The 26,902-nt window shown below is 42.2% G+C and overlaps 1 protein-coding gene and 1 long non-coding RNA gene across 2 annotated transcripts in view; one reads left to right on the top strand and one right to left on the bottom strand.

Moving 5' to 3' along the window:
• Nucleotides 1–737: 737 nt before the first annotated feature.
• LOC118217389 overlaps nt 738–26,902 on the bottom strand; it is a 35,889-nt gene continuing 9,724 nt past the window's right edge. Inside the window, exons 2-13 of the mRNA XM_035399349.1 lie at nt 21,557–21,756; nt 21,284–21,421; nt 20,930–21,068; nt 19,985–20,186; nt 16,348–16,489; nt 8,132–8,290; nt 8,002–8,057; nt 6,775–6,950; nt 6,283–6,680; nt 4,208–4,304; nt 3,349–3,520; nt 738–1,329 (exon numbers count right to left, since the gene is read on the bottom strand). Of these exons, the coding sequence (XP_035255240.1) occupies nt 1,169–1,329; nt 3,349–3,520; nt 4,208–4,304; nt 6,283–6,680; nt 6,775–6,950; nt 8,002–8,057; nt 8,132–8,290; nt 16,348–16,489; nt 19,985–20,186; nt 20,930–21,068; nt 21,284–21,421; nt 21,557–21,756 (2,040 nt within the window). The 3' untranslated portion in view covers nt 738–1,168. The remainder of the gene's footprint in view (nt 1,330–3,348; nt 3,521–4,207; nt 4,305–6,282; nt 6,681–6,774; nt 6,951–8,001; nt 8,058–8,131; nt 8,291–16,347; nt 16,490–19,984; nt 20,187–20,929; nt 21,069–21,283; nt 21,422–21,556; nt 21,757–26,902) is intronic.
• LOC118217390 lies at nt 4,311–6,253 on the top strand. The gene is made up of 2 exons (XR_004763171.1): nt 4,311–5,584; nt 5,654–6,253. It is a non-coding gene; the product is annotated as an uncharacterized LOC118217390 (long non-coding RNA).

Below are 26,902 nucleotides of genomic sequence, written 5' to 3' on the forward strand. Positions count from 1 at the left end.
CTTGCCACCGGATGGCAGTGTACTTGACAGAACTTATACTGTCTAGCTCAAGTTGTTGCTGGCACAAAGTTGGGTCCCATCTGCTATACTGAAGGACTGCTTGCCCAGTACTCATCAGAGAAGCTTGTAGGTGGACTCATCTTGTTTCAAAGAGTCTATCTGAACCGGAGATAATAACAGTCATATGTACTTTCGGCATGTTTATAATGGCAAAACAGACAACAATGATAATTCTAAGTAAACTGCTAAGTAAACAATGGATATGCTATTGATTCTTCTCCGTGTTAGCACATTTGTTAGATTAAAAACTGCCATGGATTTTGTTCCCTGTACTCTTTCCATGATACTGGATACTGACTTTCCCATGATTGGTGCCATCTGTGGATTTCCAAAATTCATAGAAGTTGAGGACCCCCCCCCCCCCCCCCCCCCCCCAAACCTATTTTGCCACATTGCCACTTTTTTAACACTTTCAAAGTGTTAAGCACCTTTAGATAGTAAGGTAATGTCAGGCGAGAGTGTAAACAATATCTATCTCACAGAACAATTTAAAAGTGAAAATACTTTCGTGGGGCAGAATATACGCTCTCTCGCTCTTTGTAAATAAAACCCAGAATAATCTGAAATTCCCACATCTCCCTTTGTACTGCTCTTCTGTCCCTACCAGGAAGGTCATGTCGTGTGACAAGCATGTTACTTCGAAAACACACTAATTTAAAAAAAAAACAAAACAAAGCCACTGAGTAAATAGTATTTATTTATTAGCGTACTTCATATTCCCAAAGTTGCAAGAAAAGTGAGTATTAAAAGTTTGGCTTGTTAATTTCAGTTCCACTGCACATACTTCACTATTTATTACTTTCCTTTATGTGTCAATTTACTGTAAGCAAGAAATAAAATTCAAACAGGCCCATTGAACTTTATTTTAAGTAATGGCCTGTCTTATAAACTACCCTACCTGATTATAATGCTAATTTAAGTGCTCTTGTATGCTCATTATAAAGAGAACGTCTGTACTTCATAAGAAAATTATGTAAGCAGTGTAAAATAAGTAGCATTTTTTTCTTTGTTTTATAATCCTGTACGCAAACCCAATACCATTGTGCTTTCAGAGCCTTTTCTTACATCCCAAGTGCAGGAATCCAATCCTATCATGCCTGTGACTTGGCTAAGATGAGGACAGGAGATAGGTGCGGTCAAGTGGCTTGATACTCCTCCGGTAGTAGACCATCACTCCAGCTAGCACGAGTACTGCTGCAACAAATAGCCCAGCGAAGACCAGGGTGCCTGCGTTTAAGCTCTGGTTAGCACTGGAGCTTCTGTCTGAAACTATGAAAAAACAGATCATTAGACATTTGAAAGCATAGAACTGCACAACAGATTACAGAATTATACACTCCAGACCCACAGAACTATGCACCACAGACCCACAGACCTGCACCACAGACCCACAGAACTATGCACCACAGACCTGCACCACAGACCCACAGAACTATGCACCACAGACCCACAGACCTGCACCACAGACCCACAGAACTACACCACAGACCCACAGAACTCGGCACCCCAGACCCACAGAACTGTATAACAGACCCACAGACGTGCACCACAGACCCACAGAACTGCACCCCAGACCCACAGAACTCTGCACCACAGATCCACAGAACTGCACCACAGTCATACAGAATTATACACCCTAGACCCACAGACCTGCACCACAGACCCACAGACCTACAAAACTGCACCACAGATCCACAGACCTGCACCACAGACCCACAGAACTCTGCACCACAGATCCACAGAACTGCACCACTGTCATACGGAATTATACACCCCAGACCCACAGACCTGCACCATAAACACACAGACCTGCACCACAGACCCACAGAACTGCACCACAGACCCACAGAATTATACACCACAGACCCACAGACCTGCACCATAAACCCACAGACCGGCACCACAGACCCACAGAACTGCACCACAGACCCACAGAATTATACACCACAGACCCACAGACCTGCACCATAAACCCACAGACCGGCACCACAGACCCACAGAACTGCACCACAAACTCACAGAATTATACACGACAGACCCACAGAACTGCACCATTAACCCACAGACCTGCACCACAAACCCACAGACCTGCACCATAAACCCACAGACCGGCACCACAGACCTACAGACCTGCACCACAGACCCACAGAATTATACACGACAGACCCACAGAACTGCACCATAAACCCACAGACCTGCACCACAGACGCACAGACCTGCACCACAGACCCACAGAACTGCACCACAGATCCACAGAACTGCACCACAGACCCACAGAACTGCACCACAGACCCACAGAACTGCACCACAGACCTACAAAACTGCACCACAGACCCGCAGAATTATACAAAACAGACCCACAGAACTGCACCACAGACCCACAGAATTCTGCACCACAGACCCACAGAATTATATACTCCAGACCCACAGAATTATACACCACAGACCCACAGAACTATGCACCACAGACCCACAGAACTGCACCACAAACCCACAGATCTAAGCACCACAGACCCACATAACTGCAACACAGACCCACAGATCTGCAACACAGACCCACAGATCTAAGCACCATAGACCCACATAACTGCAACACAGACCCACAGATCTGTACCACAGACCCACAGAACTGCAACACAGACCTACAGACCTGCACCACAGACCCACAGACCTGCACCACAGACCCACAGAACTGCACCACAGACCCACAGAATTATACACCCCAGACGCACAGAATTATACACCACATACCCACAGAACTACAACAAACACCCACAGACCTGCACCACAGACCCATAGAACTGCACCACAAACCCACAGAACGGCACCACAGACCCACAGAATTATACACCCCAGACCCACAGAATTATACACCACAGACTCACAGAACTGCACCACAGACCCACAGGACTGCAACACAGACCCACAGAACTGCAACACAGACCCACCGACCTGCACCACAGACCCACAGAACTATGCACCACAGACCCACAGAACTGCACCCCAGACCCACAGAACTAAGCACCACAGACCCACAGAACTGTACCACACACCCACAGATCTGCACCGCAGACTCACAGAACTGCACGACAGACATATGGAATTATACACCACAGACCCACAGAACTATGCACCATTGACCCACAGAACTGCATCACAGACGTATGGAATTATACACCACAGACCCACAGAACTATGCACCACAGATTCACAGAACTATGCACCACAGATTCACAGAACTATGCACCACAGACCCACAGAACTGCATCACAGACCCCCAGATCTTACTGGAACTGGTGTGCCTCTGCAGCTGCAGTGGCCCCTGGGTGATGATGTGCTTGTGTGTCTGGAAGAGCAGCTCCCGTTTGCGTCGACTGATTGGGTTGGACACACAGCCCTGCGCGCACCTGGACTGGGAGCTGGTAGCATCACACATGATCACACTGCAGCTGATGTACACCTGTAATACAGTCACATGATCACTCTACAGCATATGTACACCTGTAATACAGTCACATGATCACACTGCAGCTGATGTACACCTGTAATACAGTCACATGATCACACTCCAGCTGATGTACACCTGTAATACAGTCACATGATCATACTGCAGCTGATGTACACTTGTAATACAGTCACATGATCATACTGCAGCTGATGTACACCTGTAATACAGTCCCATGATCACACTGCAGCTGATGTACACCTGTAATACAGTCACATGATCACTCTGCATCTGATGTACACCTGTAATACAGTCACATGATCACACTGCATCTGATGTACACCTGTAATACAGTCACATGATCATACTGCAGCTGATGTACACTTGTAATACAGTCACATGATCATACTGCAGCTGATGTACACCTGTAATACAGTCCCATGATCACACTGCAGCTGATGTACACCTGTAATACAGTCACATGATCACTCTGCATCTGATGTACACCTGTAATACAGTCACATGATCACACTGCATCTGATGTACACCTGTAATACAGTCACATGATCACACTGCAGCTGATGTACACCTGTAATACAGTCACATGATCACAGCCAGGGGTCACAAGGGGGCTCCAGGATGGGTGTGGCAGTTTGGCTGCTTACAAAATGAAAAACATTTGCTTTCTGACCATCACCTCACCTCTTCAAACTCTCCACTGAATTTGAAAGCTTGAATTTCAAACTTGAACTCAGTTTTATTTCCTGGGGAAATGATGAGGGTTTCATCCAATGCACAGCTGTAAAACAAGAACATGTGATGTCATCTAAGGAACAGTCAACATTTTGAATGAGTCTTTTGAAAACATAAGAACGTCCTTTGTGTTGTTGTGAACAAATCTTCTGTATGACTCCATTATGCAAAAATATATCTTTAAAAGCTGAGACAGCATTGTTTACTCCTGTTTCAGTCCCTCCAAGACTCTTTTCACACCTGTAAGGCTTCTTAATACAAAGCTGTGAGCTCAATGTGAACAAAGCAAAGATTTTGTGTTTCTCCAGCCCTCATTCCCAACCGATCGCTAATGCAAATATTTCAACTACTACATTTCCCCATTAACTGGGGAATGGATCAAATAAATGAATCATAAAAATATTTGGGAATTTGGTTGGATGAAAAGCTCAGATTTAAAACCAGATTGACAATTCCTTAAAAAATAATGCAGAACGTGAGACTGTTCCTTGACACAGTTCCTTGTGCTTTATCACAAATGCAAGGTCTCTCAGTCTCTATTGTCATCTGTATAAAAGTGCAGGCTCAGCCTCTTTAAGTTTGACTTACCATTGTGATCTGTATGAGAGTGCAGGCTCAGCCTCTTTAAATTTGATTTACCATTGTGATCTGTATGAGAGTGCAGGCTCAGCCTCTTTAAGTCTGACTTACCATTGTGATCTGTATGAGAGTGCAGGCTTAGCCTTTTTACATCTCTGACTCACCATTGTGATCTGTATGAGAGTGCAGGCTCAGCCTCTTTAAGTTTGACTTACCATTGTGATTTGTATGAGAGTGCAGGCTCAGCCTCTTTAAGTTTGACTTACCATTGGTATCTGTATGAGAGTGCAGGCTTAGCCTTTTTACATCTCTGACTCACCATTGTGATCTGTATGAGTGCAGGCTCAGCCTCTTTAAGTTTGATTTACCATTGTGATCTGTATGAGAGTGAAGGCTCAGCCTCTAAGATTGACTCACCATTGTGATCTGTATGAGAGTGCAGGCTCAGCCTCTTTAAATTTGATTTACCATTGTGATCTGTATGAGAGTGGCATGTGTTTCAGTGGTAGTGGTGACGTGTTTCAGTGGTAGGTGGCATGTGTTTCAGTGGTAGGTGGCATGGGTTTCAGTGGTAGTGGGTAGCATGTGTTTCAGTGGTAGTGGGTAGCATGTGTTTCAGTGGTAGTGGGTGGCATGGGTTTCAGTGGTAGGTGATATGTGTTTCAGTGGTAGAGGGTAGCATGTGTTTCAGTGGTAGTGGGTAGCATGTGTTTCAGTGGTAGTGGGTGGCATGGGTTTCAGTGGTAGGTGATATGTGTTTCAGTGGTAGGTGGTATATGTTTCAGTGGTAGTGGGTGGCATGGGTTTCAGTGGTAGGTGATATGTGTTTCAGTGGAAGCGGGTGGCATGTGTTTCAGTGGTAGTGGGTGGCATGTGTTTCATTGGTAGAGGATGGCATGTGTTTCAGTGGTAGTGGGTGGCATATGTTTCAGTGGTAGTGGATGACATGTGTTTCAGTGGTAGCAGGTGGCATGTGTTTCAGTAGTAGTGGGTGGCATGTGTTTCATTGGCAGAGGGTAACATGTGCTTCAGTGGTAGCAGGTGGCATGTGTTTCAGTGGTAGTGGGTGGCATGTGTTTCAGTGGTAGTGGGTAACATGTGCTTCAGTGGTAGCAGGTGGCATGTGTTTCAGTGGTAGTGGGTGACATGTGTTTCAGTGGTAGCAGGTGACATGTGTTTCAGTGGTAGCAGGTGACATGTGTTTCAGTGGTAGCAGGTGACATGGGTTTCAGTGGTAGGTGGTATGTGTTTCAGTGGTAGTGGGTGGCATGTGTTCCAGTGGTAGCGGGTGGTATGTGTTTCAGTGGTAGATGAAATGCGGTTCAGTGGTAGCCACCACTTTTCCACTTTTCTGAGGGGAAAGGTGTATGGTTGACACATTTTAGACAATATAGACAAAGAAGAAAAATAAAAGTTTTTAAGGATATGAACTTTGCAGCTCTCACCCATTTTTGATGATGTCGTAAAACAAAGCGTTGTTTGGGTTGTCGTCTGGGGTGGCCTTGCAGGAGTCCACAAACAGCACGAGATTTGAGAGAGAGGAATGACCATGGATGCCCACGTGAATCTTATCCAGCAGCTTCACTTCTACAGGATAAGAGGTAGGGGCAATTTTGCTCTGGAAAGTATTGTCAGTATAGAAATCAAAGGAGAAGCTGAAGCTGCCAAAGCCTGTCTCGGTGAACACATAATCGGATTTGTGATTCCTGAAGTTGGCCGAAACGTAAGCCTGTTTGGGATAGCTGCACGAGAAGGGGATCTTGACAAGATTCCTCCTGGTTATGACTGAGGTCTCCTTGACAGAGTTGATCTCATTTTTGAACATGATGTGGTCACCATTATCCTATAGGTATGAAAGAGTAAGATTATTTATTTTTCATCTGTGCTCATTAATTTGTAATTGAATGAAAAATAAAAGTAAAGTAAATCTTCATTACCAAGATCTGTGTTCCACAGGAGCTGAGAGAGAAAGTGGCCATTATGTGGGTTTCATTGGAATAGAGGGAGCAGGTTGGGTCCTTTAGGTGTAGTTGGCTGGCCTCCACTCCCTGCATTCTGTCCTTAGGCAGAGTCATGGATATTGTGCTATCCATGCAGGAGATGTCAGCATCAACTGTCAGGGGAGTTCAATGACAAACTTGCTGTTAAACCCATTGGGCCTCATTCACAAAACATTTTTTCAATTGTTCTTTTGTTCATGGTAAATGTTCCTATGAAAAACCAATGTGGGATTCATGAAACATGGGCTGACCTTTTATCTGTGCATATCCCAGGTGTATCATAGGATGAATGCCAATTGTTCATAAATTGAATGCGTACCTGTGCATGTTGATTTGCATAAGGAAACATCCTAGCAATCCTAGCATGTCACCAGCTGGGTCGTGTGCTGACATCAGCCGTTCATCCCTCTCCACAGCCATCTCTGCCGTATATGCACAGCCCCTTAAGACACGCAGTCTCCCCAAGGCACGATTAGCCAAGTAATCCAAAATCAACAAATATGTGTTGAGTTTGGCTGTGCATTTGTGGGTCTTTATATATCACTATCAACCACCAGAAATCACTTTTATCAATAAACTAAATGAATTACACACGTTCACAAGGTTAAAATGAAATTAAGAGGAAAAGTACATGAGAAACAACACATTGTAAACAAGAAACAAAATGTGTTCATGAAAAAATGAAACTAAACCAAAACTACCCAATCTCTTCTTAAAACTAGGTAAAGCTAATCTTTCAATGAAATCAAAAGCTGGTGAAAAATTTGAGGCTATTCAGAAAGGTTAAAATCAATAGCATAGGTAATATTAATATATTATTCTATTGATATTCTAATTGTATCGATAAACACTTGTTAACATGAGGTCTGTAACTATTTTAAATGACTTTGCATGAATAATAAAGCACTATAAATAGAAACATCTTCTCCCTGTTTCTAAAAGCACTGATTTTGGATCTTATCGAAGAACAAATTCAGATAAGGAAAAAATTACGAATGCAGAAATGTTCAAATGTTCATGGAAGCATTTGTAAGCACAGTTAACAATCAAATTTGATCGTACCCATGTTTCGTGAATGAGGCCCACTAAGTACATATTTAGAACCACAGTAAGTATTAGAAAACTTAGTATAATGACATGTCTGAAATAAAGTGAACCCATTACCTGACAACAGAGTGTCCCTTTCAACGATCACAACGATGCATCTCATCTCAGATTGACTGAAAAATAGGAGACCAAATGTCAGTTGTTGAGAAAATACAGAAGAAACATGGAAATAAGTGGAAATATTTACCTCTCCCTCGTCTCTGCAGTGAAGCAAACAGGAAGGTGCTGGAAAACATCATTCTCCTGAGGCGTCCAGGTTACATACACTTGGACAATTCCATTGCTGTCATTCTGGAATGAGTTCTTAGTCATGTTGTAAGGTCCACTGAGCTGAAAGTCATATATCCTGTTGGAAGGACCAATAACAAGCAAGTTATGCAGTATGTCACAAGAGCCATGGCCCTGGGTCTGTCTTCATCTAGACAGTTTAGCTATTGTGACGACCCCTCCCACTCTGCTTGTGGCTCCTTGTGTGTGTTTTGCCTGTGTTTTTCCTGTTCCTGTGTAGGAGGTGTGTCAGGAGGATGAGCCACACCAGAATCAATTCCTCCTGATTGCAGAGACGCAGAGGTGTGTCAGAAGGAGGAGCCACACCTGAATCAACTTCTCCTGATTACTATATAAGAGGGCTGGATATGTCTCTCTCTCTCTCTCTCTCTCTCTCTCTCTCTCTCTCTCTCTCTCTCTCTCTCTCTCTCTCTCTCTCTCTCTCTCTCTCTCTCTCTCTCTCTCTCTCTCTCTCTCTCTCTCTCTCTCTCTCTCTCTCTCTCTCTCTCTCTCTCTCTCTCTCTCTCTCTCTCTCTCTCTCTCTCTCTCTCGTCTGGATTTTGAGCTGGTTCATGACACTATCGGCTGACGACCTTAGCGAGTCACTTATTCCTAACTCTCCTCCAAGATTACTTAATTCACAAGATATTGTTTATGTAAAAATTCCATGTCTTATGAAACAATCTCCCTACGTATGTGCATGCTTCAGACACACTGTCTGTCTTTAAGTTTTGGCTTAAAACTTACCTCTTTATTCAGTCCTATAGCTAGCCATTCCTAAAGTCCTATAATCCTGTTAAATGGTCAAGTATAATCACAAAGTCTATGAAATTAAACACGGATCTCTGGGCTCAGTAGGGAGCTTATGGTTAAGTGTCAAGCTCGAATCAATGGAGCAGACATGCTAGTTAGCTCAGCCCCAAGTGTCAAGCTGGCCTTTACGGAGCTGACACACAAAGTTGTGACGGGTTCAGAGTGTTTCTCCTCTGGAAGTAGTGAAGCCATATGGTACCAGGCAACATTAAGGGCATAGGTTGTTTATGTACAATGTCAAAGGTGATGTCATTAGCGAACAAAGATAGACCTTCGCAGATAGGATGGACATGCGTACCCAGACAAGGCCCCAGAGGGTATTTAAACCAGGCTAGAAGACCAGTGCACAAAATTGTGTTGGTTTCAGTGACCTTCCGCTGGCCAGTATGATTACAATAAACTTTTACTTTCTTCAGTAAAGTGTTTGTTGTCTTGGTGAGTTCCTGCATCGTCCTGACTTTGATTTCACAGGAAGAAGCTGTGTCCTAACAGTAGCTTAGCATGAAGTGTTAAAAAAAATGGCGGTGCGCAGGACGCAGCGGCTCCTGCGGATCCCGACACAGTGCAATGTTTTCTTTGTTTTCTTCATTATTTCTATGTTAGTTTTAAGTTTATTTACAAGTGTAGGTAATGCTAACCTCCTACAGCCGTCAGGAACTTCTAAACCTCAGAACTGATTACAAACTCCTCACTACTATCACAAACAATTTCCCCATCGATTTTGTCCGCTCACCAGTCTCGCAGTGGAAGCGTAGCCCCTGTCGGGAGCGTAAACAGAAAAGGGGGAGGCGGGCCGGGCTACAAGCAAAGCTAAGCAGCGCTCCCTTCAAAGTTTCCCTCCCCAGCATCTTCTTGGCCAATGTCTGATCGTTGGATAACAAAATGGATGAGTTAAAACTCAGGCTATCCTCTCAGAAAAGGCTGGAGTACTGCTGTGTGCTGATGTTCACGGAGACCTGGTTCAGCAGCAACATCGCCAACTCGGCTACCGAGCGAGCGGGCCGCACAGCTGCCTGTTCCTGGCCCCAGCTTACAAACCCCTCATAAAAAGGGTCAAGCTAGTAGTAAAGACAGTTAGTGTCTGGCCAGAGGGAGCAGTCTCTGAACTCCAGGACTGTTTTGACAAAACAGACTGGAGTATTTTCGGCACATTCAGCCACCCATGGCTCTCATATAGACATTAACGAATATACATCCGCTGTGCTATCCTACATTAACTTTTGCACTGAGGCCGTCACAACAAAAAAATCAATCCGCAGCTTTCCAAACCAGAACCCCTGGATGACCAGTGAGGTCCGGCAGCTGCTGAAAGCCTGTGACGCAGCGTTCAAGTCCGGAAAATGCAAGGCCTACAGCACAGCCAGAACTAACCTCAAAAAGGGCACCAGAACGGCTAAACATAACCACACCTTACAAATAGAGGACCACTTTCACCACAACTCCAATTCCTGGCGCATGTGGCAAGGCATTCAGACTATCATGGATTACAAATGCTCCAACACCTGTTCCACTGTCCACAATGCCTCCCTCCCAGACAAGCTAAATCTTTTCTATGTCTGTTTCGACCAGGACAATACTGACCCAGCCACCAATACCCCCACCCATCCAGGAGACCAGGTGCTCACTCTGACCATCGCAGAGGTCAGAGGATCACTACACAGAGTGAGCACACGGAAGGCTGCTGGCCCAGACGGCATACCAGGACGGGTCCTCCGGGAATGCTCCGACCAGCTGGCTGAGGTCTTCACTACAATATTTAACCTCTCACTGTCCCAGTCCACAGTCCCCACATGCTTCAAGACTACCTCTATCATCCCCGTCCCCAAGAAATCATCACTCACATGTCTGAATGACTACCGACCCATAACACTCACCCCCCTTGCCATGAAGTGCTTTGAGAGACTGGTCCTGCCCCAGATCAAAGACACTATCCCCCCACACTCGACCCACATCAGTTTGCCTACCATCCCAGAAGGTCTACAGAGGACATCATTGCCACTGCCCTGTACTTTGCCCTGACCCACCTGGAACACATAAACACATATATCTGGATGCTGTTCATAGATTACAGCTCTGCTTTTAACACCATCATCCCCTCCAAGCTAACCACCAAACGCCTCTCCCTTGGACTTAACCCCTCACTCTGTAACTGGACCCTGGACTTCCTGACCAACAGACCTCAGTCTGTTAGGTTAGGTAACCTCACCTCCTCCACCCTGACCCTCAGCACAGGTGCCCCTCAAGGCTGTGTTCTGAGCCCCCTCCTCTAGTCCCTCTTTACCCATGACTGCCTGCCAATTCACCACTCAAATTCAATAGTAAAGTTCACGGACGACACCACAGTTGTAGGCCAAATCACTAACAACGACGAGACGGCCTACAGGGATGAGATCCTACATCTCACATCATAGTGCGCCTCCAACAATCTCGTCCTCAGTGTGCAGAAGATGAAGGAGCTGATCGTGGATTTCAGGAGGTCCAAAAGCTGCAGCCATCTCCATATATATCAGCGGGGTCGAAGTGGAACGTGCCCCCAGCTTTAAATTTCTTGGAGTCCACATCAGCGAGGACCTCTCCTGGACATTAAATACCTGCTTCCTTGTGAAGAGGGTCCAACAAAGCCTGCACTTCCTGAGGAGGCTGAGGAGCACCTGTCTATCTCCCAAAATACTCTCCAACTTCCTGACTCCAGCATCCTGACCAGCTGCATCTCAGTGTGGTACGGTAACTGCACATCAGCAACTCTCTTTTCGTTTGAATATGTGCCTGCACATTGTGTTAATGACAATAAAATTGAATTGAATTGAAGTGTCAAGCTGGCCTTAACCATGTCTTCTCTGTTTCTCTTTCCACGGGGCTCCTTCCCCATACTGCGCCCTGAGTTCATCGACCGCTCCAGCCTGTTTCCTCAGCCTGAATCCACGGGATCGCTCCAGTCCTGTCCTTCACTCCATGGTCATGGACTGCTTCAGCTGTGTTCCTCCCCTGCCCATGCCTTTATGCTGTCTGGAGCTCCAGGTTCATCATTCGGCTCCTCTAAACTGCACTATTATAACTATACCATGTGGTCTTCTATTATTCCTGTTAGCTTTCACCTCAGCTGTAACCTGTGTGGCGTGGATCAAGGCATGCCCCCGCAGTGCCCCTCCCAGCCAGAAATGCATCAGCTCAAACCTGTCATCAGGCCAGCTGTTCAGGACCTGGCACAGTGCCACACTATGAAGCCCAGCCACAGGACCCTGGAGAGCGGCAACCTGGAAATTCCCCAACTCCCTCACTTGCAATCAACAAACCTGAAAGCAATGAGTAGACACAGCTGCCGCCACTCCAGGGAAATGGGCTGGGAGCTTAAAAGGAGGGCCTTGCCTCCCTTGAGTGGAGGGTTTTGTGTTTGCAGCGGAGCGTTTTAATACTTGTGTGTGATTTTGTTTGTATTTCAGAGTCCGGTGGAGTCGCAGGACCACATCCCTCTTCCAGCTTTGAAGAGGGATTTTCACAGCTGTCTCCCGGGCCCAAGAGTTCAAAACTTTTTATCTCAATCAGATCCAATCAGATTTTTAAATCCCATATTTTGTGATCCAGGATCAGACAACACAGCCAGATTTTGTGCCAGCATTTCAAAGCAATTCACGATAGGATCACCCTGATCCAGATTCAGACTTTTCCAGATTACCAGATCCTGATTATCAGTGCTTTAAAGCACTGGGACATTGCTGAGAAAGATTACAATTTTCTAACCTTCAAATTATATATAATATTCGAAGGGCTTTAAAGGTGTAATATGTAACTTTTTGAGTGTCAATTTTTATGGCCCTACAAATGTAAACAACCTTTTATTTTTTTTATTTTTACATCTAAAACTATCTTTTAGCTTTGACAGCTCTTGATACAAGGAATAGCAGTTTGCAAGTGCTAACATTTTTGTATTTGATCTAAAAGCCATAAAAGGTTTGTTTGTAAACATTAAAGCAAAACAGCCATTGTATTGTATCTTGTATTTTGATAAACGTATTACTTGGATGAATGCACTGTTCTGAGAGGTAGGCTAAAGGCCACTGTAAATGTGACAGAAAAAAGTAAATTAAATTTTTGCAACCATTGAGCCTACAAACAATGTGTTATTTTAATTTACAAACTCTACCATCTTAAAATGTATTAAAATGTATTTTGAAATGAATCATATACTATATTTTGTTCTGGTAATCCACTCTAAATCCATCCTTCTACTGGGATCAAGGTAATCCTGATTTTTTGGATCAAAATTATCCCAATCCTATGTTAAAATTTTGAATTACGCATTTTGAAGATTCGATCCAGATTAAAGCTAGGATTCGATTGCCTGATCTGATCAGATTCCAAAGTGATCCCAATCCTGTTTTTTGGTTTTGAACTATCCATTTGCAGGATTTAATCCAATCCGATAGTCAAAATCTGATCAGATCACTTTTGAACTCCTGGGCCCCGGTCATCATCACCACTAATTTCAGTTACTTTTATTTAATTTAGAAAAGAAACTTCAATTGTTGAGAACGGTTTTGTTTTGTCTACAACTTTTGTTAAATAAAAGGCCCTGTTGGGCTATTTTTCCCCAAACCTTTCTGTGCCACCCTAACTGCACTGTCATGCCCAGTGCGGTGCCACACCTGCTTAACCCATTTTATTTTCTGTCTGCTAATTTACACCAGGCTGGCCAGTGGAGGATGGGCTCCCCCTCTATAGCCGGTTTCCTCTCGAGATTTCTTCCCATTGAGGAGTTTTTTCTCACCGCTGTTTGGGGTTTTTTTTTCCCCACTGGTAGTTTTTTACACTACCGGTCAAAAGTTTTAGAACACCTCCATTCTTCCAGTTTTTATTGAAATTTACGCAGTTGTCTCAATGTACTCTGAAATTAAAGCATAGAACAAATAAACAATTGGAGATTAAAAAAAGAGAAATCATGGTTCTATTTAATACAATTTATTCTAATTTTTTGACTCATCAAAGTAGCCACCTTTTGCAGATATAACAGCTGAACATGCTAGTGGCATTCTTTTTGCAATGGAAATCAAATATTGTTTGGAAAGATCTTCCCAACACTGTTGCAGAAGTTCCCACAAATGTGTTGCACTTGTAGGTTGCTTTGCTTTCACCCTTCTGTCCAGTTCAACCCAAATCAGCTCGATTGGATTAAAGTCTGGAGACTGCTGGCTATTCCATTATTTGAAGCCTACCGTCTTGTTCTTTTCTCCTAAGGTAGTTCTGACATAGCCTGGAGGTATGTTCTGGGTCATTATCTTGCTGTAGGATTAACCCAGACTAACTAGGCATTAACTAGAGGGTATTTCATGGCACTGCGAAATGCTGTGGTAGCCCTTTTGGTTCAGGGTGCCAGTTACTCTGTGCAAGTTTCCAACTCTGGATCGAGAAAAAGAGCCCCAGACATTCACGCTTCTTCCTCCATGTTTGACAGTTGGTGTCACACACTGAGGAACCATCCTTTCACCTACTCGACGGCATATAAAAACCCTGCGTGATGAAACGAAGATTTCCAATTTTGATTCATCGGGCCATAAGACCTTCTACCAGTCTTCAGTAGTCCACAGCTGGTGCTTCATGGCTCAGGAAAGCCTCTTTTTCTTATTTAGCCATTTTAGCAATGGCTTTCGTACTGCCACTCGTCCGGTAAAATCTGCAGCTCGAAGTCTTCTCTTTACAGTTGAAACTGAGTCTTGCTTACTTTGACCACTGTTAAGCTGTGTTTGAAGCTGTTGTCCTGTGAGCCCCCTATCACGCAAGCTGTTGACTCTCAGAAACTTGTCTTCTGATTCTGATTCTGTGGCTTTGGGTCTGCTGGACCTCTTACTGTCATAGTTTCCTCCAGTTTCCAAGTGCCTTTCGATAGTGTAGGAAACTGTACTCAGTGACACCTTGGCTTGCTTTGCAATTTCTCAAAAAGAAAGACCTACACCTTTAAGGGTTATAATTGTCTGTTTGTCTTTGTCATGCTTCTGTGTTTGTCTGCGTTTCCTTTTTGGGCCGCCAGATGGTGGCACTTCAGTTTGTAGTTCTGTTCCTTTTCCATGTTTAATTTTATTATTGTTTGCAGTTATTCAGTTATTGTTTTTTGGTTATGTCTCGTTTTCCCTTCCCTCTCTGTGGTCTGATTGTGCATTGTGCCGTCCTGTGTCTCGTTAGTGTCTTGTCTTTTTAAGTTCTTTTCTTCCCTGATTCGGATCCTTGTGTTTCTGCTTGTGTTTCTGCCCTGTGTGTTTCCGCCTGAGAGAGCTCCCTGTGTGTTTCTGCCCACGTTCTGTTTTCTAAGTGTTTTTGGATTTTTTGTTTTTGCGTTTGAAGAACTTTTTGTTTTTGTGAGTAGCCCTGCGAGGCCTTGCCTTGGTTTCCTGTTTTTTTGTTACATTTTGTGATTAAAGTCTTTTTTGGATTTGCCTTTGAAGTTAGAGTTTTTTACACTCTGCGTTTGGGTCCTAACCCCCCTTTCCCGTGACAGTCTTTCTTTGTTAATTGCCTTTTTCTCACCATTATGATCGCAATACACTACTTCCTGCAGTGTAAAATTGTCCAAATAATGCTTCAGAGGGTGTAGTAATACAATCTGTTCCAACACTGATTTTGTACAGCCAGAGGGTTTGTAAGTAATCAACAAAAGTTGGGACACCTGTAGGAATTGTTTGCATCAACTTTCAAGGCTTAATTAACTTCCATTGCTGCAGAAAAGCTGTAAGTTGTTAACCCATTACTTGTGCCACTTACTTTTGTACCCTTTCAGGTCATTCGCTGAACTTGAACTGCTTAAATTTCAATAAAACTGGAAAAATGGGGGTGTTCTAAAACTTTTGACCAGTAGTGTACCTTATGTGCTTGCTATCTGAGGGTTCAGGCCTTGCTCTTTTGGCTCTGCTTCTTGCCTTGCTACTCGGTAAGCGTCTTTGTGACAGTTTTCTGTAAAAAACACTATACAAATAAAATTGAATTGATATCCCTCCATGACCTACCCCAATCACCTTTTCCGGTCATGTCAGATGATGTCTGGTCACAGTGTGACGCAAGTAGATCTAGTTTGTGACTTCCTGAGTCAATATCTTTGCAGCTATAACAAAAATTGTGGTCTAAATGTCTGAACAAAGATAAGATAAGATACTTCACTATTTGTCCTTAACACAAACGTTGTCTCTTTTCTGCACACAGTTAGGCAAATCCATGCATCACTGAACTCTCTATTCTGTTTGTGAATAAGCTAAAATGAATATAGGCCACACTCACACATTCTGTTACATTCTAGCAGGCATAGTTGTGCAGTGGTATGATGTAAAAACAGAGGCTTACAGGGAATCTGTTGCTTGTGCTCGCAGGGTGAGGGTGAGTGGTTGGCCCAGAACAGCATAGTGGACATCTCCATGTACAGGGGTGGGAAACAGGAACTGAGGCCTCACAACTCCAGAGCCACAGGTCGCCAACGGGGAGCCAACTGAAATCACGAAGAGGCCCATTTTGGGTTCATCACTTTTTACTATGTACAGGCCAAAAGTATTAGGCCACCTTTTTTTTGTTTCTTTTTAAACCTTAAGTAGAGAAGTTTATAGATGTGCGATTATTGAATAAACATTTCTACCAACAAACAGATGAGTTTTACTTAGTCTTAGACACCGCTTTCCTCAAAATAGCCTCCTTTGGCGTTAACTGCAATTAAACAAATTATTGGAAGTCAATACAATCATTTTGGGGGAGGGAGGGAGGTGAAGGGGTAGTTAAATTGAGAGAAATCTTATTCACCTGTGAGTTTATTTTAAAACCACAGGTAGCCTAATACCATTGGCCTGTAGTGTAAGTAAAATAGGCACTAAAGCTGCAAGAAATATGGCAAAGGCAGCAGCATTAGGCTTAGATGTGCAAGTCCAAGTAAACATATTGTGGCAAGGTTGTACACCGGGTCTTCTCCTGTCAACATTACTTCCCATCAGCTAGAACCTTTTGAGTGTATACTGAACACTGCACCTGGAAATCTTAAGCATCTTCGCAATTTCTCACTGGGAATAACCTTTTAGTCACAATGTTTACTCGGCCCCAAACACCTAAGCCAAACTTCTTCTTTGCCATATTTCTTGCAACTTTAGTGCCTATTTTACTTTGCATGACAGCCTACAGGTATTACACTACCTGGGATTTTATTTTTAAACTTAAGGTAAATAAGATTTAATTCAATTTCATTCCCTGGTATTAGCTCAGTTCACCTACAAACTCGATAGTACCTAACACCGTAACATGCCTGGTCTTGAAAACCCCAAAAGTCTCTGCCTCTACTTCATGAGGTACTACATGAGCAAGCTATTCCACACAGTGACTACTCTCTGTGTGAAAATATACTGTCTAACACCTTTTTTGTTAATTTCCATTTATACCCTCTCGTTTTACTAACAGAACTCAACCTGAAGAACCTGTTGTTCACATTGTTAAACCTTTTATAATTTAAAAGCCTCAATCAAATCACCCCTGTGTCTCCTCTTACAAAGCTTGAAGAGATTAAGTATCTTATGTCTTTCCTCATAACTTTTATCTTTCATACCAGGAACAAATTTGGTTTCCCTTCTCTGAACCTTTTCCAGAGCCTGTGTATTGTTCTTGTATTACAGTCCCCAGAACTGCACACAATACTCAAAGTGTGGTCAAACAAATGTATTGTAAAATAAGGATAATGTGGATTTATATTGGGTACTTTTGGCTGTATATCCCAGCATCCTGTTGGCTGTTTTTACTGCTACACCACAGGATCTAGAACCTGAAAGGCTTTGATCAACCATGACTCAACCATGAAGTTTTTTTTTTTTTTTTCAAATTGAGCACATTCCAATTTTGTTTCTCCCATAATGTAATCTTTTTTGTGTTTTTATTTCCCACATGCAGAACAGAATCTTCTTGGATTACTTAAGTAGATTAGTGCCCAATTATATTAGTGAACTTTTTCAACTCCTTGTCCCCAGAGGCCTCTCAGATCAAAATTTGAAGGAAACTTGTTTTTCAAAATAAGAAGACAGCACATACATTTCTTTTACCATCAATTTTATCGAATCATCAAATGAAAACGGAAAAAAGTCAAAAATGTAAAATAAATTTTTTTAATCCCATACATTCAGATACATGTGTTTTCTTAAATGCAAAGTGTATAAAAAACAATGTTAATTTATACTGTTTTCCTTTTTGTACCTAGAAATTATATTTAGATATTTCTAATGAATGGGATAATCCTTATAACAAACTGTCACAAGAAATGGAGTTCTTTTTTTGGCCTGTTTTTTGCCTGAGCTTTACTTGGCATAGTGATAAGCATAGAAATACTGCCTGTTCTTGCTCAGACAGAGATGTATATCCCACATTTCAGACAGCAGATGTGTGAGAAATGTGGAGTTATGTAGTACTTGCATCTTTGCCAATCTTTGCATCTTTGTTGGACGAGAGAAAATGCCATCTCATCACACAACTGGTTGTTGGCCTTTATAAAATAAACTAACAATCAATCAATCAAACAATCAATTACTTTTTCAGTAGAGAGAGACAAGGACAGAAAATAAATGTTGCCATTCTCTTCTGACAGTCCAGAAAATAGTATATCAGCTAGGTCTGTCAGCAAACATATGCCTTAGCCATGGTCAGACGTTCTCAAGAATAATCATATTTTCCAAATAATGAGGAAACTCATATTTATTCCATATTTATTCCCAGATGTTGACAGTAGAATGACATGGTATAATTTTTTTTTAATTGTCTTGTTTATTTAGTTATTCAGTGAGCAGCGTTTCCACTGCTGTATTGATATATCTCAGGGCTATTGTTGGGCTTATCTTGTTGCTATGACGGAATAGAATTTTCAGTGGTGAAAGAATATTTTTATGAATGCCCAGATAGACACTATTGTCCAGTGTGTCATGGGTGGGGGGTGTAGTTGCAGATGAGACTGTAGGGAGGCGGTGCTTGGTAAATGGATAAGCACAGAGCACAGAGACAGCACCAAATTAAGCATGGATATCTATGTTGTGATTCAGTCCGCTAGGTAACACTGCCGGTCGTATGCGAACCAGCGCAAGGTAATGATAGTCATTTTCACTGTTCATGGCCTTTAATAAATGTTTATAACTGTATTTAAATTATATAACAATGTTCAATACATTTGTTTCGGGAAAGTCACAAAGGGGAAGCCATAGGCTATGACTTCCTCACAGCAGGTTTATTGAATTTGACTGCGTTTCTACTGGTTTTTAACTATTTTAACTAGGCAACTGTAGCCACCCTGCAACTCCACTTTTCTAAATTAATGTTAGCAAGCCCTATAGATCCTCTACCACATACAAACAATTAGTAGGTATCTCTTGTACACAATATGAAACACTACCATTTAAAAATATGACACTTGAATTTATTTGTCATTCATGGTAAAGGAAAAAATGACTGAATCCATGCCTATGTGTTTCTTTCAGGTAGAATGTATGTGTGTTTGCATGTATTTATGTGTATGCATGCCTCTCTCATAGCCTACTTGTATATGCATTGCTATTATCACTTACTCATAGCAAACACAGTACAAAAAGAAATTCTATCTGAAGAAAAGATGTTTTCAACATACAAATATTCCAAGTTACTCACACATTCAAAGCACTGTCTATACTGTAACTGTCTATTCATTCAACTTTGTAAAATCTATGCCAGCCATTAAAAGTAATGATAGCAAAACTGGGTCAAGTTACAGGAAACAATATCAGCTATCTTACCTCACACAAATTAAACAAGCTGTATTCCAAAGCAGTGCTACCCAAAGTTTCCTAAATTATTTCAAGTAACTTGGCCCTGTGTTTTTTCATCTTACCATCAGAAAAGAATGTGGTTGTTCTATATACAGAAGGCATTGGGTTGTGTGTGTTGTATATAGAGAAGGCGTTTGGTTGTGTGTGTTGTATACGGGGAAGGTACATACTCTCAACTGCAAAGTGCAAAGGTAGTTGGCTGAGAGGAACAAGGTTGCTGTTGTTCACAGACAAATCCAGTGGATTTCTGACAGAAGAGTCCCCATTACTGTATGACAATGTTATGGCTTGAGTTGGGTAATCTTCCACCACCATTTTAAACACGTGCACGCCTATACTTGGTGTGTTGTTCATTTGTAGAGTACAGAGAGTCTGTAAAAGGAAAATGGATGTTGATGCATAGACACTTGAGATGGTTGGGGTTTATGAACACCATGACATTGAGTATCATAGGTCATCAAACATTCACTTGTTCAGATAGCAAACAAAACACTATAGTATTCAAACAGCAAAGGGTTCTATCAGTTCTATATTGGTGAGGGGCACATTTTAATTGAATGGTTTGGCAACATCCATACCCTCAGAAGGCAACATTAGTGGCACTCTTAACATAATGCCACTGAATGAACAAATTCTCTTCATATTAAAGAATTTCTTTCCTGCAGTGAGTGCTGTCTTTCTAGATGACAGCAACATGTGGAGGGGGATGAGAGCACAAGTTGTCACCCAATAGTATGAGGATCATAATGTTGACACTACCTATATGTCCTTTTCAAGTTACCAGAATCTGAACCCAATGAACATTTATGGAATATTCCAGAACAGCACTTAAGACAGCATTTTCCACCTTCATCAGCTCTGTGTTCAATAACTTTTTTGTGTGGGAGCATGATGCGTTATCCATTCTGCAGAATTCCAGATGCTGGCGACTCTATGTCAAGGTGTATAGAGGCTGAACTGGAGACACCATCTAGTGAATATGCATTAGTGTTTCCAGATTCTGTAGACAATCCGTACTTTTCCACACATTGTGTATGACGTTCTCAAAACTGCATTAAAGTGAATGAGATCAGCTTTATAGCTATGCCTTAATGTTATGACTTAATGTGCTTGACCTCATTGAGAGTGAAGTTTGGATGTTGAAGGCAGGAATTCTTCTCACACGTGTTGGCTTGTTCAAACCGGCATCTGACTTGATCCCCGTCCGGATCATGGGACAGAAGTGGGAATGTTGTGAAACAATTTTGGGCAATTCTTCACATCCAAATGAACAAAACAAAAAATACCAGTCAGGGACAGAGAGGTTAGAGGTGCTTTCAATATGAAATGTTTAAATGGATAAAGATGATGAGGATGTTTTAATTGAGTACATGAAATTCAACAATAAAATAACAACAGGAAAAAAATACTTAACGAATTTACAAGGCTTTTGTGTCTCTTTTCTTGATGGAAGCAAATTACACACCAACCTGATAGTTGGAACAGTTGTCATGACAGGAGATTTGTTGAGGTTGTGGGTGTCAGAGCGCGTCCCCATATCCACTGTGGTGACCAGTGTCCAATCTACTGCATTATTGAGATTAGAAACCCAGCAACAACCTGTGTCTCTGTTACAAAATCAAAACAGGGGTTATGTGATTGACATAACCTTAGAAATGCTATTAGCCAAGTGATATTGGCTTCATTCACTTGACATACCCATAACATATAATATAAACATAAAATTAAATGTTGAGTGAGACCTCAGTGTGAATGGTTCATCACTTGGAAGACTTCTCAGAATGAGACCCTCAGATTGACACCAGAGGCGCTGGTCTGAGACATCCTTGTCTGCGTCTGTCACTCCAGCAAGAATGGTCTGCCCACAGTCTCCACTTCCACAGCCCCAGGAGAGCTGGTGTGCACACGGCCCTCTGTAAGACTCTTTGTAGTGGAAGCTCACCTGTAATTGTAATACATGTCATCAGTCATGGCTACAGAGACATCTTCAACATTTGTGCATGACCAGACCAGCTGTTTACAGAAGTCAGAAGTTAGCTACTGTTCCAGAAAGCTAGCACCCATCCATAAGACAGCCCTCAGCTTCTCTCTCTTCATTGTAACGCACTCTGAGTGTAAGAAAGGCACTATATACACTCACCAGCCACTTTATAAGCTACATGTGGTTGTTAACACAAATAGCCTGCTCCTCCAAACAGGGAATCATGTGGCTACAAGTCAACATAAAGCATGCAGGCCTGATGAAGACGTTTTATTTTTTGTTCGACCACACATTAGAATCGGCCAAATGTCTGAATCTAAGCGACTTCGACCTTCATAAGATTGTTGGTACCAAACGTGCTGGTTCCAGCTTTTCAGACACAGCTGCCCTCCTGGGATTTTCACGCACCACTGTACAGTTCCCTGAGAGTGGTGCGATAAACAAAAAAACATCAAGCAGAAGTTTTGTGCCCAAAAATAACTTGTTAATTGGAAAGGACAGAGGAAAATGGGCAGACTTGTTCGAGCTCAAATAACAGCTGTTTACATCAGTGGTGGGCTGAAGGGCATCTCTGAATGCACAACACATCAAACCTTGAAGCAGATGGGCTACAGCAGCTAAATGGGGGTTTCCACTCCTGTCAGCTAAGAACAGGAAGATAAGGCTACAGTGGGCACTATATCACCAAAACTGGATGACTAGAGATTGGAGAAACATTGCCTGATCTGACTAATCTCAATTTCTACTGCGACATGCAGATGGTAGGATCAGAATTTGGCATGAGCAGCATGAATCCATGAATTCAACTTCACGTTGTGTCCACAGTGCAGGCTGGAACATGAATGCAAATTCAGTTTACTCCAATGGCCTGCCGAGTCCCCAGATCTCAGTCCAAGAGAGCACCTCTCGGACGAGGAAGAACAGGAGATTTGCAGCATGAATGTGTGACAGAGAAATCTGCAGAAACTATGTGACACTTATTAAGAGGGTCAGACCATAGCAGGGTAAACGATAAGGGAAATGGGTAGGGAAATGTACTGCAAACCGATCAGTAACTCCGGTCCCTATCTGCCTATCCAAATCTAACTGAATGCTGACTAGTATTTGAAGGTTACTGGGCACGGGGAGGCTTCGGCCACTGAACTTCAGACAGTTAGCTGATAGTCTGAAACTAAAAGCCCCAATAGCATACCCCCTGCAGAGAGTTAGATTTCCACCCAGAGTAGCTTCAAAAACATTAGAAGAAAAATAACAAAGCAAAATAACAAACTTGTGTCCTGATGGATGGATTTGTAGTCCAGCTGGGAACACTACAGAGCTCTATATGGCAATCAGAGGGCAACACAGGAGTTGAGATTGAGAACGAGTGAATAGTCAAACACGAAATCCAATCATCAAACAAAGCAGAGGGGCTAGGGGAGAACCAGAACTGAATACGAAAGCGAATGGTCAGGAACGCAAAATCATGGGGCAAATAAGCTAGAAGGGCTAAGGAAAAAAAATTATAGTTGAAGGGAATGAGTCAGTGGTCATATATGAGATCTAATCAGCGAACAAACCAGAAGGACTAGAGAGGAATTGGAATCAAACAAAAAATAGGGTCAAATATGCAAAGTCAACCTAAGCAATCACTATAGTATACACAATACACCAAGCACAAGTTTTACTTTTGTCTGATATTCATCCTTTGATTTAAAATCCTTAAGTATATAGTGTTGGGAATCTTCTCCTGTATGGAATCAAGTCAGGAAAGGTGAAGTAACACACTAAGGACCACTTTCCAATTGAAAAGGTTTTATTTTGATGCGCAAAGGGACACTCGTCACGGTGCCACGACAAGCGTTCCGTACGAATCTCAAGGAGACAGTCACAAGTGAAGGTTTAAGTTTTCTGTTGAGAGGTGTGGTGATTGCCTAGTGTGAACATTCCCAGGAAGGAATATACATTGAACCAGACTTCCCGGGGACATCCAAATGGTCTGCTGCTGGTGACACCCATTTGATCTGTGGCTATTGTATATCCTTACAAACAGGGATTGAACTCTATTTGTGGCCATTTGTCTCTAACAATCGGAAGCAGTTACAGAGTGTGAGTGTGGGAATGTGTATTCAGAATGAAGTTAAGACACAGGAAGGAACTTAATTTTTCAAACCTATCAATAGCAAAGAATCAATTTCACTTGACCATTCCCATATTTTTGGCAGACAATGGAAATTCAAGGCATTATTATTTTTATTCATAAAACATAGTTGTGGTCCTGGATGCTGATGTCAACAGCCTACAGCTGTTCTAAAATACATGATATAGAAACAGGTATGACAAGACACACTTGTCCACTTTACTGTACCAATGGTAGTACCATCGACAGTTGCTAATATTACTGTTCTGATAACTTTTAGCATTAGTTAAGCTACATTTGAAAAAACCCCCAATAAAAATTATGGTGCGACAAACCAGAACAATAATATGGACAGTTTAAGCATTACTTTTATTAACAAAACACAGTTACAGCAGCTGTCTACAGATGATATCAAAACATACTTCTGAAACTTATAGTGTGTCGTTTGTGCCACGTCCACTGCTTTGTACATTTATCAGTTATGTAAATGGAAACATCCAGATTAATATACCGTATATGAAAGTGAAGTTTCATGTCAACTGATTCTAGTTTTTCTGTAATTTTATAGCAATAGAGTGATTGACAAGGCTACTTCTTGTCATGTTTGCACAACCAGGTATGAGAGTGTGTAACATTTGCTACCAACTATAAAATCCAACGTAAGTGTTTGCTAAAATGAGCAAGGAAGCATTTTAGCTAACTAATGTTAGTTCATGTTGCCTATCTTCCCTCTGCTTTCAATCGCCACACAAAAGACAGACTCCCTGTCGAGGCAGTGGATTCTCATTACGACATTTCCAGCAACCTCACATTAACTATTTATAAAGTAGCAAGTCATCAGACCAGAATAAGCTCCACCAAACAGTGGAAAGCACCCAGAATCCATGTGTGAGAAGTTGGCACAAACGTGGCACAAATGTAGCACAAACAACAGGGATCATTTTAGAGAAATTCAGAGATGGTTGGCGTGCTGTGTGATGTCATTGAGCAAAAATAGAATGTTTACATCTAAAAAAAAAAAAAAACTATAGCAACACAAACAACACATTTTTACAGCGCAAACTGCCACAAACATCGCACAAACAAAAGAGACCATTTTGATGCAATTCGGAAATGTCTGCGGTGCTGGGTGTTATCATCACTCAAAAACAGAATGTTTATCTAAGAAATCATTACAGCACAATTTTTTATGCCACAAACTGGCACAAATAAACAAAGAATATAATTTTGAACTTTTAAACACTTGAGGTGCCAACTTTCAAAAGCCGCATATTCAAAAGCCATTCTCCAGGCTAAAAATTGTGCCCATGGTTATGCAACATAAGATAAGCACACACAGACTTCTAGGCAGTATTACTGTGATGTCACACACAAACAACAAACATGGTAGACACAATTAGTTCTTTGGTGGCTAGCTAGTTAGCCATCAGTTAGCTGGTTTCTCTTGCCACTACTGATCTATTCCCAATGAGTTGTTGTGTTGCTTGGCAAAAATTTAGTTAAATGTTAGTATTTGGATGGCAGGTATGCCATCCAGCCAAGTTACGCCTTGGCGGAGCAGCATGCCCCAAACCTATACAGCACCGAGAGTCAGGCAATTTTCAGGGTTCCCCACAGAAATAACCACAAGAGCCACAGACTCTCAGCCTTTAAAAACATTAATTTCTGTACATTGTGACCCCATTTCTACAGAGGGAATTCATAAACCACTTCACATGTCTGCACAATAAAGCCCCAAACTAAGGGGATTTTGTGTTTTCTCTTTCGTCTTTTTCTTCCTGCCACAAATGCTCCTAGCCCAAAAGAATGTCTCCCTGTTGGTACTTTTACATAGATCAACCAATAAAAACATTGGATTCTAACATAAAATGATCATAATATACAAGTGCGCACGTTTAAAACTACATCTTTGCATCTCTGATGTCTACTTCCCTTGTAGCCTAGTGGGTAGTGCCTTTGTCTTTTGGTTGGAATTGTTTACAGGACTGAGAGACCAATTCAATTCCCCTCTCCAACTGCAGAAAATCTCTAAACCCAGTACACTGGCTTGTTGGCTAACTAAAAAATACAACATTTAAACTATTGCTTTTGCATCTGTAAAATCTTTCCAGGACAGTTCCGCTTTCAGCATTTTCAATGTGTTTAACGTTGGGTACCTTGTGTGTGAGTAACTGCCCATTCTTGTACGTTGAAAAACGTTTTTCATGAAATACACACTCACCGGCCACTTTATTAGGTACACCTGTTCAACTGCAAGTTGCAAATATCTAATCAGCCCAATCACGTGGCAGCAACTCAATGCATTTAACCATGTAGACAAGACGATCTGCTGAAGTTCAAACCAAGCATCAGAATGGGGAAGAAAGGTGATTTAAGTGACTTTGAAAGTGGTATGGTTGTTGGTGCCAGACGGGCTGGTTTGATTATTTCAGAAACTGCTGATCTACTGGGATTTTCACGCACAACCATCTCTAGGGTTTACATAGAATGGTCAGAAAAAGAGAAAATATCCAGTGAGCGGCAGTTCTCTGGGCGAAAATGCCTTGTTGATGGCAGGGGTCAGAGGAGAATGGCCAGACTGGTTCGAGCTGATAGAAAGGCAACAGTAACTCAAATAACCACTCGTTACAACCGAGGTATGCAGAAGAGCATCTCTGAACGCACAAGTTGAACCTTGAAGCAGACAGGCTACAGCAGCAGAAGCCTACCCGGTACTAGCAAGGTGTACCTAATAAAGTGGCCGGTGAGTGTACATATTACTGCAAGAATCTTTTTGTCTCTCTGTTAGGTGGGGAGGTGCCGATTGTGTGAATGCACCTGGACGACATCACAGCTGAGAAGGGACGGGGTTTTCCGCAGGAAGTGCCCGAGGAGGAAGGTTTGAACTATTGTTGCTAAGCCGGTTTTTCTGACTTTATTTCTGATTACAATACAATACAATACAATAAGCTCTTATATAGCGCTCTTCATGCATCCCAGGGCACTTTA

Source organism: Anguilla anguilla, chromosome 17 (assembly GCF_013347855.1).
Source record: "Anguilla anguilla isolate fAngAng1 chromosome 17, fAngAng1.pri, whole genome shotgun sequence".
NCBI classification, from domain to species: Eukaryota; Metazoa; Chordata; class Actinopteri; order Anguilliformes; family Anguillidae; genus Anguilla; species Anguilla anguilla.